At 44.7% G+C, this 13341-nt stretch overlaps 1 protein-coding gene across 6 annotated transcripts in view; it reads left to right on the forward strand.

Moving 5' to 3' along the window:
• LOC105494658 (adenylate kinase 2) overlaps positions 1-11575 on the forward strand; it is a 29002-nt gene extending 17427 nt beyond the window's left edge. For 5 of the 6 annotated variants that reach the window (XM_011763295.2, XM_011763293.2, XM_011763296.3 and 2 more), the window contains 4 exons: positions 4957-5029; positions 6177-6372; positions 7430-7498; positions 8738-11575. In XM_011763295.2, the coding sequence (XP_011761597.2) occupies positions 4957-5029; positions 6177-6372; positions 7430-7498; positions 8738-8742 (343 nt within the window). In that variant the 3' untranslated portion in view covers positions 8743-11575. The remainder of the gene's footprint in view (positions 1-4956; positions 5030-6176; positions 6373-7429; positions 7499-8737) is intronic. The other variant, XM_011763294.3, reaches the window with a different exon arrangement.
• Positions 11576-13341: the final 1766 nt, after the last annotated feature.

A 13341-nucleotide genomic window follows, 5' to 3' on the forward strand; every position in this document is an offset into this window, starting at 1 on the left:
TCTACTTTGTATTCATTTTCTTTTCAAATGTCCAGGTTACATGTCTCTGGCTATTCCATAGGCTCCTTTAATGCAGGAACTTCTGTTTCTTTGTATCCCTACTGGGCACACAGTAGACAAAGTTGATGTAGGTCAAGAAGCAGTAGGGTTAACAGTAAAGACATCACTAGGCCTGGGGTCTCTGAGGCACCAAGCACATATTAGCAGAACCAGGTGACACTGGGGACCTTTGATTCTATGGGCCCAGCTTCCTGTGTACCTGCTTCCTGCATAGCACAGTACTAGACCCTGGGAGCAGAGGACCACAAGAGGCTCTAGGATAACCATATAGTGATGCCCATCTCTGACCTCAGAGAGTCGTGTATGAAACTTTGGCTGTTCAGTGTAGTAGGAAGTCCAAGAAGAAAGCCTGGGGACAGGGAGGAAAGGCTGCCTGGGATAGAGATAACATCAAACTCTTCCTGGATGAAGAGTATTTCAGTGAGACTTTCCCAGAAGGGAGTAGAAGGCAGAATGAGTATGGGTTAGGCTTTCGCTGAGGCTAGTAGCAGATGTGTCTGCCCACTGGCCTTGGGGGCAGGATGGTAGAAGGAATGCTGTTGAGAAGAGCTTTACTGGGGAGATCTGCCAAACCAAAGAGGGTAGACTTGATGGAGTTCAGGACTCATGAGATATTCTCGAGCCACTGGGTGTTGTGGCAAAAACAGTATTCTAAGAACATTAGCTTGGTCCTGGTGTACAAGGTAAATTAGGGCAAGGATAAACAGATAGGGATACCATCTAGGAGCCTGTTTATGATCCACATGATGTGATGGAGGTTTCTAACTGAGGTTGGGTGGGAGAGAACAGAGAAATTCTGAAGAACAAACAGCAGGGTTGCTGTAAAGGATAAAAGAGAGAAGACTCAGTCCCTCCATTTGGAAGTAGGTAGTTACTGTAACTTCCTCCCTCACGGAGAGAAGGACCTCCTTCCTCACAGAGCATGTCACTGCTGAAGGTGTTTTTCCAAGTTTACCCAGCAGATGAGTGGCAGGGTTAGCCCTGGAAGCCTGCTTTCTGCCTCCTAGTCAAACATGTTGATGGTTAGAAGAAAATGAGGCAGGAATTAGTCAGTTTAATACAGATCTTGTTTTTGTTTTTTGATTTTTGTTTTTGTTGTTGTTGTTTGTTTGTTTTGAGACAGAGTCTCACTCTGTTGCCAAGGTTGGACACAGATGTTAGCTGTTTGGAGATGCTGGGGAATGAACCCCAGACCTCACACAAGATCTTTTTTAAGTCTGAGATGATACGGACCCCATTGTAACAATTTTCTGAATTAGTTCTGACCTCACTTCTAGTAATTTTGAGTCATTGTTCTGTTTCTTGAATATGAATAGTTGGTGGTTGTTTTTTTGTTTTTGTTTTTAAACTTATTCTATATTGTCTCTCTCATATCCTAATTATCCTACCAGTCGGCTCTCTGGTATTATCTTAATACCTGGTACCATCCCAATTTTGTGGATGAGAAAACAGGTGTTTAAAGTGTCACACTGAATGTTGGGCACAGTGGTTCATGCCCGTGATCACAGCATTTGGGGGGGCCTAAACAGGAGGATTACTTGAGGCCAGGAATTTGAGACCAGCTTGAGCAACATAGCAAGACCTCGTCTCTACTATAAAGCAAAAAAAAGTTAGCCAAGTGTGGTGGTATGCGCCTGTGTTGGTGGTCCCAACTACTTGGGAGGCTGAGGTGGGAGGACTGCTTGAGCTAGGAAGGTCGAGGCTGCACTGAGCCGTGATTAGGCCATTGGACTCCAGCCTGGGTGACAGAGCAAAACTCTATCTCAAAAAAAATAAAAATAAAGTATTATACTCACAGTAGCGGTGATTGTAGATTCCCAGCCCTGATGGTACCGCCAAGCCAGACTCAGTGGCCCATGGAGCTATTTTGGTTGGTACTTGAGACCAATCCCATTTTGAGAACTTGGAGAGTGGGGTTTCTTTCATTTACCAAAAGTGGTATTTGTGAATGGCAAAAGAGCAGTGTATGGGAGTCATATTTGTTGCAGCCTGGCTGCTATGTGCCCTGTGCTCTCTAGAAGGTAAAAAAATATCCTGGTCCACATCTCATGCCCCTAGCCCTTCCCCAAGTTGCTGCTGCTGAGCCTAGCAGCCTGCTCTCTCCTCTCCGTGGGTCTCCCAGTGGATGCCATTTCTGAATGAATGCGTCAGAGGAATCCTTCCAGGCACTCAAATACTGGAAAGTGCAACCTCACAGTACATGACTGCAGTCACAGGAACCTTTTCTCCATTGTCCAGTTGGCCTTCCATATCCATGGATTCAAGCATTTGTGAATTAAAAATATTCAGAACCAGACTGGGTGCGGTGGCTCACACCTGTAATCCCAGCACTTTGGGAGGCCAAGGCAGGTGGATCACGAGGTCAGGAGATCGAGACCATCCTGGCTAACACGGTGAAACCCTGTCGCTACTAAAAATAAAAAATTTGGTGGGCGTGGTGGCAGGTGCCTGTAGTCCCAGCTACTCAGGAGGCTGAGGCAGGAGAATGGCATGAACCTGGGAGGTGGAGCTTGCAGTGAGCTGAGATGGCGCCACTGCACTCCAGCCTGGGCGACAGAGTGAGATTCCGTCTCAAAAAAAAAAAAATTCAGAACATAACCACCAATAAATATAACGTGGGAAAGCTGAAGAAAATAAAAAATAATACAAGTTTTAAAATGCAGTATAGCAATTATTTACATGGAATTTACATTGTGTTAGGTATAAATAATCTAGAGATGATTTAAAGTATGCAGGACAACCAGCGTGGGCAACATGATGAGACCTCATCTCTACAAAAAATAAAAAAATTAGACTGGGCGTGGTGGCTCATGCCTGTAATCCTAACACGTTTGTAGGCCGAGGTGGGTAGATCACGAGGTCAGGAGTTCGAGACCAGCCTGGCTAACATGGTGAAACCCTGTCTCTACTAAATATACAAAAGATTAGCCAGGCTTGGTGGTGGGCGCCTGTAGTCCCAGCTACTTGGGAGGCTGAGGCAGGAGAATGGCGTGAACCGGGGAGGCGAAACTTGCAGTGAGCAGAGACTGCACCACTGTACTCCAGCCTGGGTGACAGAGCGAGAGTCTGTCTCAAAAATAAAATAGAAATAAAATAAATAAAGTACACAGAAGGATATGCATAGGTTATATGGAAATGCTGTACCATTTTATATCAGGGACTTGAGCATCTGTGGATTTTGGTATCCACAGAGGGGGCTCCTGGAACAATCCCCCCGTGGATACCAAGGGATGACTGTATAGCTTATTTTCTCTACTGTCACCTCCCTCCTGCCCATAATCCAGTGCCACTTTATGCCATAAATGGACCATCTTGTCCCCCAAAATATGCTGTGGTTAACATAAAAGAAAGTAGCACATTTTACAGAGGTGCTACTTCAATAACCTAAATAGAATTGAATAGATTTTTTATTTATTTACTTATTTTATTTTTTTGAAACAAAATCTTGCTCTGTCACTCAGGCTGGAGTGCAATGGTGTGATCTCGGTTCACTGCCACCTCCACCCCCAGGTTCAAGCGATCCTCCTGCCTCAGCGTCCCAAGTAGCTGGGATTACAGGTGCCTGCCACCCTGCTAAATTTTTCATATTTTTAGTAGAAACGGAGTTTCACCATGTTGGTCAGACTGGTCTCAAACTCCTGACCTCAGGTGATCTGTCCCCCTTGGCCTCCCAAAGTGTTGGCATCACAGGCATAAGCTGCTGGGCCCAGCCCAAATATTGCTATGCCTGCCAAATGGTGAAAAATATTAGGGAGCTCTAGTCTAATAGACCTTCATGAGAAGAGCAACCATTAGTTAAATAAGCAAACAAACACTTGGTTGGCAGAGAATTGAGAAACCACAGAACTGAAGCAAGGCCTGGCTACTGAGCAGAGCTTGGCCTGCCTCCTTTCCTTAGGTTGCTAGGCTCCTGTGGTGTGGCCGTTCCCAGTCAGGAACATGGGCTTGTTGCCTGTGGGGACTCAGCAGAGATGCAGCTACCTGCTATACATTCAGTGCCAAATAAATGCCTTTTATTGAACTCTATATTCCATAACTTGTTTAATAAGTCATTTTTCCTGATGACTTGAATATTGCTAACCCTGGATTAGGGTTAGCAGCCAGGCACATAGCAGCCAGGCTGCAATAAATATGACTCCCACACACTGCTCTTTTGCCATTCACAAATACCACTTTTGGTAAATGAAAGAAACCCCACTCTCCAAGTTCTCAAAATGGGATTGGTCTCAAGTACCAACCAAAATTCAAGTCATCAGGGTTAGCCTATCTTTTATCTGTGTGATCGAAAATATGTGTTGCATTATCTGGCAGTGTTTGCATCCATGGGAATTATTTTTCCTGTTAGTACCTTCCTGGTTTTGTAACCAAACTAGGTTAGGAAATAGAGTTCATTTATTTGTCCTCTGTCCCCCATAGCACTTTGTACAAATCTGTTAAAGGATTATCACGTTTGTTATTTATTTCCACATTTGTCTCTCCCACTAAGCACTACTTGTGAACAGGGATCATTACTCATTGCTTTGTAGCCTCTGAATTCAGCTTAAGGCTTGAATGGGATACTTATTAATGTTTGTCGAGTAAATGGGTGAATAGAATAGATGGCTGTGTGAGACCAGCACCAGAGTTCCTTCTCTCAAGTCCTGAATTAGGTAGTTATGCCAGCCCGTTTACTCTTCAACCAGATACTCATGATAATGTTTGGCCAAAATAGAAAATATACTCTGCCACTGGCATAAGCTCTCCTGAAAGCCCAGTTATTTAGCTGGATTCTCTGTTGGGTGCTGGGTCCTTGCATCCAGGGTCCCTGTCTCTGCTTGTCATTCCGGAGCCCCCTACAGTGGAGTGCAGGCGCGTACTATCAGTTAACCTAACTCATATTCATTTGCTGTCTTTCAGGCTGATTCACCCCAAGAGTGGCCGTTCCTACCATGAGGAGTTCAACCCTCCAAAAGAGCCCATGAAAGATGACGTATGTAAACTCAGACAAAAAATTTCCTTTTCTTTCCTTCTCCTTTCTTCACTGTTTTCTTTTTCCTTTATTCGTTCCATCTTCCTTTTATTTCTACCAATATTGCTAACTTAGTCATGAAAAATAACACTATCAAGTAAATCATGGCCTGTGTCAGATCTGTTCAGTGTCTCCTTAGGTGGTTTATTGCTTGGCCTCAAGGTTGCTACCAGTGGTGCCAGCTTTTTGCAGTGCCCAGATTGTACCTGTCTTCTGTCAAGAGCAGCCCCTTTCTGGCATCATGGCCACCTAAGTGATCAGCTAATCAGGAGAAGGTTTCTTAAAAGCCTAGAATTGGAGAGTGGGAAGAGTGTGGCACTGAAGAGAAGTTTGATGACCAGTCCTCCAGAAAAATATTCTCTTTTTATAGTTACTGCGGCTGTACTGTGTCCTGGGGTTTCATACATGGTCACTGCACCATTTGCCATAAAGAGTCTATATGGTCTGTTTTAAAGCATGCAGACAACAGTAAGAATTTCCTGGGTTTACCTTCGTCCTATGAAACAAGTTCATTAGGTCATCCAGGTTCTATAAATACAGGTTCCAGAGCCGTTATGGCAACATAGTCACATTTTGCAAAGCTGCTAATTCTGCCATTCAAAGTTCTTTCTCATTTTACTTGCCACTTTTAAAATGTTGATGGGTGACACTCTAGTACATATGCTAAATATTTAAGCAACTAAGATTACAACTGCTAATGTATCTTTGATTTTGATGTATTAGGGGCCTTTCTAAGAACAGGGCCTTTCTCCTGTTCTTAGGGGCCTTTGACTTCCTTACTTTTGACCCTAGAAGTGTTTATCTTGGAAGCTGGATCACCTGAGCACAAAGATGAGAAAGTTATTGCCTATCTTCCCCTCATGAGCCCCTTTCCTCACAGTTGGTGTTTCTGACAAACTCTCTGACTTCTGTTCACCAGCTGCTCTGCTCCTGGGAGTAGCAAGTTCTTCATTGGAGAGGGTCTGGATTGCTTGTCTTTGCTTCTGATGGGCTTTGGGAACAGACAGCATCCTGGGCAGAATGGTCCCATCTCAAATCTGCATCTGGCATGGAATAAGAAAACCTTGCTAACAGTCCCAGCCTTTCATTGCTGTCTTCCTATTCTCAGATCACTGGGGAACCCTTGATTCGTCGATCAGATGATAATGAGAAGGCCTTGAAAATCCGCCTGCAAGCTTACCACACTCAAACCACCCCGCTCATAGAGTACTACAGGAAACGGGGGATCCACTCCGCTATCGATGCATCCCAGACCCCTGATGTCGTGTTCGCAAGCATCCTAGCAGCCTTCTCCAAAGCCACATGTAAAGACTTGGTTATGTTTATCTAATGTTGGGTCCAAGAAGGAATTTCTTCCTATCTCTGTGAGGGAATGGGTGGGAATGATAGGACAGGCAAAGAGAAGCTTCCTCAGGCTAGCAAAAATATCATTTGATGTATTGATTAAAAAAGCACTTGCTTGATTTATCTTTGGCGTGTGTGCTACTCTCATCTCATCTGTGTGTATGTGTGTTGTGTGTGTGTGTGTGTGTACATATGTGTTCACTCTCCTACTTTCTAAGTTTTAGGCTAGGTTGCTTTACCAGCTGTTTACTTCTTTTTTGTTGTTGTTTTGAGACAGGGTTTCACTCTGCCACCCAGGCTGGAGTGCAGTGGCGTGATCTTGGTTCACAGCAACCTCTGCCTCCTGGGGCTCAAGCAATTCTCCCGCCTCAGCCTCCTGAGCAGCTGGGACTACAGGTGCACGCCATAACACCTGGCTAATTTTTGTACTTTTTGCAGAGACAGGGTTTTGCCAAGTTGCCAAGGCTGGTCTTGAACTCCTGGGCTTAAGCAATCCACCCACCTTGGCCTCCCAAAGTGCCAGGATCACAGATGTGAGCCATCACATCCGGCCCAGCTGTTTACTTTAACCATACTTTTGATTTTATTTTTTGGCCAAAATAAACTAACCCAGGTAATCTTCCAGGGGCCACAATTCCAAAACCTCATAGTATTTCTTCCATTTCCAGCAGCTGATTAGAAGTCCAGGATCATGTGAAGTCAGGCAGGGTCTCAGTTCCTGATGGTACATTATGGACAGAGAATTCCATTTGTTTTCTAACCCATAATGAAAACCCACATGAGTCAACATGTGAACAGGGATCATTAATTTTTTTCCCCTTAGGTGGAAGGAAAAAGGCGCTTACGTTGCAGGTTATAGAAATTACTGGGAGACGTCATAAAAAGAGCCAGGCCAAATTAGAATGTTTTTGTGATCTGCATCATGATGCTGAAAAGTAGCGATTATTTGGGAATTGGGTTTGAAAACTGAATTGTTGCCAGAGAATTAAACCAGGTGAAAGGTCCCTTTGAATTCAGATTGTCTTCTGAACATGGAGGCTGAGCATCTGAGAGCAGTCAAATCTACTTCCCCAAAGAGAGACCAGGGTAGGTTTATTTGCTTTTATTTTTAATGTTTGCCTCTGTTTCCAAGTGTCGACAAAACAGTGTGTGATCTATTCTTGGATTTATTTTGATCAGTATTTACTCAAACCCAGTCTCCAGGACATAAAACTGAAATCAGATATGTTCTTTTTAAGCCCAAACCCTCTGCCTTCTAGATCCAACCCTTCACCCCTAATTTTATGATGGCTATAGCCATGGACTTCCCCAAGAAAAGATCACCCGGAAATAAGACCACCTGTGACAGTAACCAGCTTTTATTCATAACCTTAGCTTCCCAACTATTGAGCATTTTCTAAGTTCCCTGCTATGTCTTTTGGTGTCTGGTTTGATTTGTGGCAAACAGATGAAGTAACAGACTACTATGAAGGACCACAAAAACAGCAGCCTCTGGAAAAACCATTAGAAAGTCAGTGGCAGATCCAGTAAATAATGTCGCCTGCCTCAGCATAATCTGCTGCTGACTCGATTTAGTGGGCTCTAAAGTGCCCAGCCTCCTTCTGACCTGAGCTCTCCTGCCATCTGTGAGACTACCAGAGGTCTTATCTGCCGTCCACATGGCAACTGGGCATGAGTACGTGGCCACCTTGCTTCCCTCTTTGCCTGGTCCAAGTGAATGTCTGCTGCCTCTGTCCTGCCTTGTCTTCCTGGCTCTAAACTAACTCCACCCACTCTTAATGGAAACTCAGTCTGGCTTTGTGTGTTTCTGGGAAGCACATGACTTCTGGGAATGGGCAAGGAAGAGGAGTGAAACAAAAACTGTCAGCGATGTGTGCCCGGCCTGGGATCCTTCTCTGGGTGACAGTGGCATCATGAATCTTGGAATCAGCTCCCCTTGAACTAGGGACAATTGTAAGCACTTGGCCTCAAAGTTGAGGTCCCTGAATGTTTGCTAATTGAATATGCATGATCCTTGCCCAAATATTTGTCATCCATCCACATAGATTCATGTGTGCATACAACATGTGCAAGTAATATTTGGGCTGCCCATGAGAACTAGAAGATTCATAGGGAATGCATATACCCTTCTCAGAATGGTTAGAATTCTGTTTTTGCTTTGTTTAATTCCAGAGTCTTAGCCTCAGCAGGTTCTGCTTTTACCTGTCAGAGAAATGTCCAGTGTTTAATGCATTTGGTTGCTGGGGCTTACATGCCAGCCTCCTTTGATATGTACTTGGTTTTTAAAAACCCATTTTGTTCTCTCTTGTTTCCTCTCTATTTCAGCCTAGTATCAGAAGGCCAGGCGAGACTACACCACTGCTCATCACCCTGCGGCGTGATCCCTGCTCTTAGGTGCTGGGCAGAAGGGAAGGGTGGTCAGGGTGAGGATGGTGAGGGAGGGCTGGTGAGGGGCTCAAAGGAATAGTTGGAACAACAGCAGTGTTATTGTAGTGTGGCAGTTTCTTTTATACATAGGCGGGAGTTTTTAAAGTGTAAGGGAAAAATTAATTTTTTAAAAAATACCATGCTTGGAGGGTGGGGGTAGAAATAGATACAGTATTATTTCTAAGGAATCGGGTTTTCATTTACTCTGGACTGGTGAAAATATTTTTTAAAGCCAGTGCACTAAGACCTCAGCTTTTATCTCAGAACCCCATGGGTTCCAGACCAAGAGTACAGGAAATCAAATTGTTGTCCTGTGTGTCTATAGCTTGCAACAGGGAGGCTTTGATTACTGACCCTGGTTCCACACACTGTAAGATCAAAAAACCGTCTCCACATTTGAAAGAGATGTAAGGTGTATTCATAGGGATGGTGGCTCAACAAATCAAGCATACTGGAATCAAGGGGAGGGGGAAGGGAATGGAATGGAAAGGGAGGCTGATTCCCTTCCCCTGACTTACCACTGATTTACTAGGCTACCTACTCTCATGAGTAACCTCTCACAGCTACACAGCACATGCCACAATCCTATGCTCTTGCCTTCTTTTATCTGCAGTGTGTGAAGGGACTCTTTTAAATAAATGAGCAAGTGTCCTAAGCTATGTCATCCAAAGATTGTCCTTTCCATTATCAAATCCTGTGACTGGGATCACTCAACAGCACTGTGATGTATTATTTTCAATGAGGTGCCTTTCTTAACTGACCAAATGCTGCCTTGTTTGGCCCCTAAATCAATAAAATGTTAAAATTTGTATCCCCTGTTGTGGCATTTTTTAAGATAATCTAAGCTAGAAAAATGATACTGAATTCTGGACCTGGCTTGGAAGGAAAAGAAGCCCTTTCTTATGGTCACTGACAGCTATGTGGTAGGGAGGTCCAAGTATGTGCACATAAGATAAGCTTGCAACCTCTGGACCTTCAGCTCCTATGCAGGCTTTTCTTGAGCCCAGAGACAAGGCAGCTTGGTCTAGTGGAGCTAGCACTGTGCTTGGAGTTTAGGGACCTAGGACAAATCCCAGCCAGTTAGTTATTCATTCTGCTCCTGTTTCCTCAGCTGAAAAAGGAAGTTGGTTATGCCACCTTCTTGGCCTTAATGGCATTAAATGAAATTTATAGGAAGAAGTTTTTGCTCAGTACCTGGCACGCAACAGACAATGGATAAATGTTAGTTGGATCCAGATATACACAGAAAAATACCTGCTTCCTGCCAGACTGGATAATTGTTGAATGGGCACTTGTCCATAGTCTAGAAAGCCAGTGCTTCTAATCCCTAAGCCAGATCTTTGACTACCTTTTCAGTTGCTTCTTTAGCACTCTTTGTTGCTTCTCTGTGTGTCCTAGTTTAAATTCATTTCCTCTCCAGCAAAAGTGAGCTTAAATCATTTGTCCAAACTAAAGCTCTTATGCTTTTGGAAGGGCTGCCTTTGCAAGTGAGTTTTCTGAGAAATGACTGTTGTTCCCAAAACAAGAGGGAGCTGGCTGGAAGCACCACTATTCTTCTTTAGGCATCTTGTTACAGAGAGAGGCAGGATCTTCACTGACATATTAAATCCTGTTCCCTGAACCAGCCCCTCCTTCTTCTGCTCCACTTCCTCACCTCTGCAGAGTCATTTTCAGGTGTCAACCTTACTGATTTGCACTGATCTGTTTGTTCCCTGAGCTTTTTAAATGCCCTCTGAAAATTTTCTTTCCTCCGTCGGTCATCATGCATCCAATTGCGGGGAAATGTTTGTCAAACCAGCCTGCGAAGCAGCATGGTGTAGTGAGAAGAATAAACAGAGAAGACTGGGTGAACTATTGTTTGTTTGCTTCTTTGGGCCTGGGTTTCCTCTTCCAATCTGCAAACCAAGAATGCAGACTAGTCCTACCACTCCCAGAAGACTGACGTTATGCCAGGTACTATGCAAAGGCTTCATGTAACCCTCGACTTCAGGTAACCCTCACACAGCACCCTGTGGAGTCAGAACTGTCCTTCACTTTTATAGGTGAGGAAACCAGACTCAGAGAGGTGAAGTGGCATTCCTGAGGTCATGCATAAGAGGCAGTCAGGACTGAAACACAGTCTCTAACACTTATCTGTCCCCTTGACCTTGTTGCTGAAGTGATTTAATTACTTGCATAGCTCTGCAGACAGGAAGGGCTGCTCTGAATAAGAGCTCTTTTCCATGGACACTCAGCACTGCCAGAACTGATTTTAAAGAAGTCACTGCCGGCTCTGAGGGCCTAGGGTATGTGTCTTAGGATCTCCTGTGTGCACAAAGTGTCACTGATAGAACACAGCAGGATGGAAAGCAGCCTCTTCAGAAGCCTCACAAGTCTTTCCTCAGATGAAGACAGAGCGAGTCAGAAGACAGATTTCAACAGCAACTTCACCATGCGAACTTGGGCAAGTTATCTCACCTCATCAGTAGAATGGGAATGATCCCTATCCCTCAAAGGTTCTGATGACACTAGTGACCAAGATACTCATGTGGGTTGGACTGCCCAGGACACAGCAGATGCTTGGTAAACACAGATGGAATTCAGAGGGAAAATGTAGGCATTGATGAAAGTTGTCTTACTGACCATCTGGAACCAGGCTAAGGATCGCCTAGAAATCAAACCTCTGAAATTATATGCAGAATTCTTTATGTGTTTTCATAATTAATAATAGTCTAACGTATTAAATGCTTAACTGTGTGGGAGGTTCTGCATACATTATCTCATTTATTCTTCTCAATAACCCCATGGAGGTAAGTACTGCTATTATCTTTATGTCTGTGGACTTTGAGGTTCAGACATCTGATAATGGCAGAACCAGAGCATGAGCCCAAGTCTGGCTCCACACCCCAACCTCTTACCACTGTACCAATTGCTTTGACACTTTGCTGGGGAGAGAGGAAATGATCTCAAAGACACTCATGATACAGAAAAGGCTATGAGCCATGGATCTAAACAAAAGGAGAAACTCGAGTAGGTTTGCTGTGTTACAGTGAAGGACCTGCCACAGGTAAGAAGACCTTTTTCTATTTTGTCATCCTCTGTTGTTTCCTTATTGTTGGTACTCAAGCTCCAATGTGCTGGATTTGCATAGCTCCTAGAATCACCCATATTCCAGAAAGGCCGGAGGGGCGAGTTATGTTGGGGGAAAGGAGCTGGTTCCCATCCCCTGTCCTCCACGACTGTCTCCTGGTTCTGGAAAAGGTGGCCAGGGGAGGGTGTGTATGCAGGCTCTTGAGGCACAGGCAGCTCTCTCAGACTACAGCTCTGTGTGGCTGATGGTGTTGCATTATTCATAACTCCAGAGGGAGCAGTGTGCTTCTGATGTCTTGGGAATGCAGCAGCTCTGTCTTTAGAGTCATCCATGGCAGTGTGATGATGAGCTGCTCTCACAGAGGACCCCTTCCAGGTGCCCAGTCCAGATTGAGGTGCCCCCAGCAGAAAGCAGGTGGGAATGGAAAGACAAAGAATCAAAGGGCAAGACAACATGGGTCTAGATCCTGTGCAGATAGTCCTCAAGCCAATAAGCCAAACAGATCTGCATTTTGGGGGTAAAGTTGCTATGGAGCAAATAATTTGATTGTGTGGTGTTCTGTAAGGGTTTTCCAGACAAATTCCTCTGAGCTTAGCTAGGAGTTCATTATGCTTCCTGTTTAGCTGGTCTTATTTCTTCTACTAGATAAGAAATGCTTCATTTTTGGCCGAGCACAGTAGCTCATGCCTGTAATCCCAGCACTTTGGGAGGCTGGGGTATGTGGATCACAAGGTCAGGAGTTTGAGACCACTCTGGCCAACATGGTGAAACCCTGTCTCTACTAAATATACCAAAAAAATCAGCTGGGCGTGGTGGCATGCACCTGTAATAGCAACTATTCGGGAGTTTGAGGCAGGAGAATTGCTTGAACCCAGGAGGCGTAGGTTGCAGTGAGCTGAGATCGCACCATTGCACTCCAGCCTAGGCGACAGGGTGAGACTCCGTCTCAAAAAAAAAAAAAAAGAAATGCTTCATTTTCTGCTGTTTTCCTTCTTGCCCTGGCTGTGAGGAAACTCAAAACTACGTCTTGTGTTCAGTTGTTAATCATTCCTCAGCCATGGTTTCTTAATGAAATTCCAACGCCAGCCCAATCTTAGTTCTGTGTTTAGCATTTTTGTATTCATGTGTGTTGTAAACTGCCTTGAGTCTATTTTGGAAGAGAAGCAGAGTGTAAAGGAAGGGCTAGTTATGCAGTACAGGAGGTCAGACTGCAGAGAAGAAGGTAGCTTTGTGAAGGAGGTGGGATCTGGGTGACTCCATGCAGAGGGTGGCAGCATTCCAACTGAGGGCACAGCACAAGGGAAGGTACAGCGGCCACTGGTGCTCTGGGCTGCTTTAACCTCAAGCGGGGGTCTCAAGCAGGGGTCCCCAACTCCCAGGCCACGACTACCACCAACAGGAGGTGAGCAACAGACAAGTGAGCATTACCGCC

The sequence above is a fragment of the Macaca nemestrina genome, chromosome 1 (assembly GCF_043159975.1).
Source record: "Macaca nemestrina isolate mMacNem1 chromosome 1, mMacNem.hap1, whole genome shotgun sequence".
NCBI classification, from domain to species: Eukaryota; Metazoa; Chordata; class Mammalia; order Primates; family Cercopithecidae; genus Macaca; species Macaca nemestrina.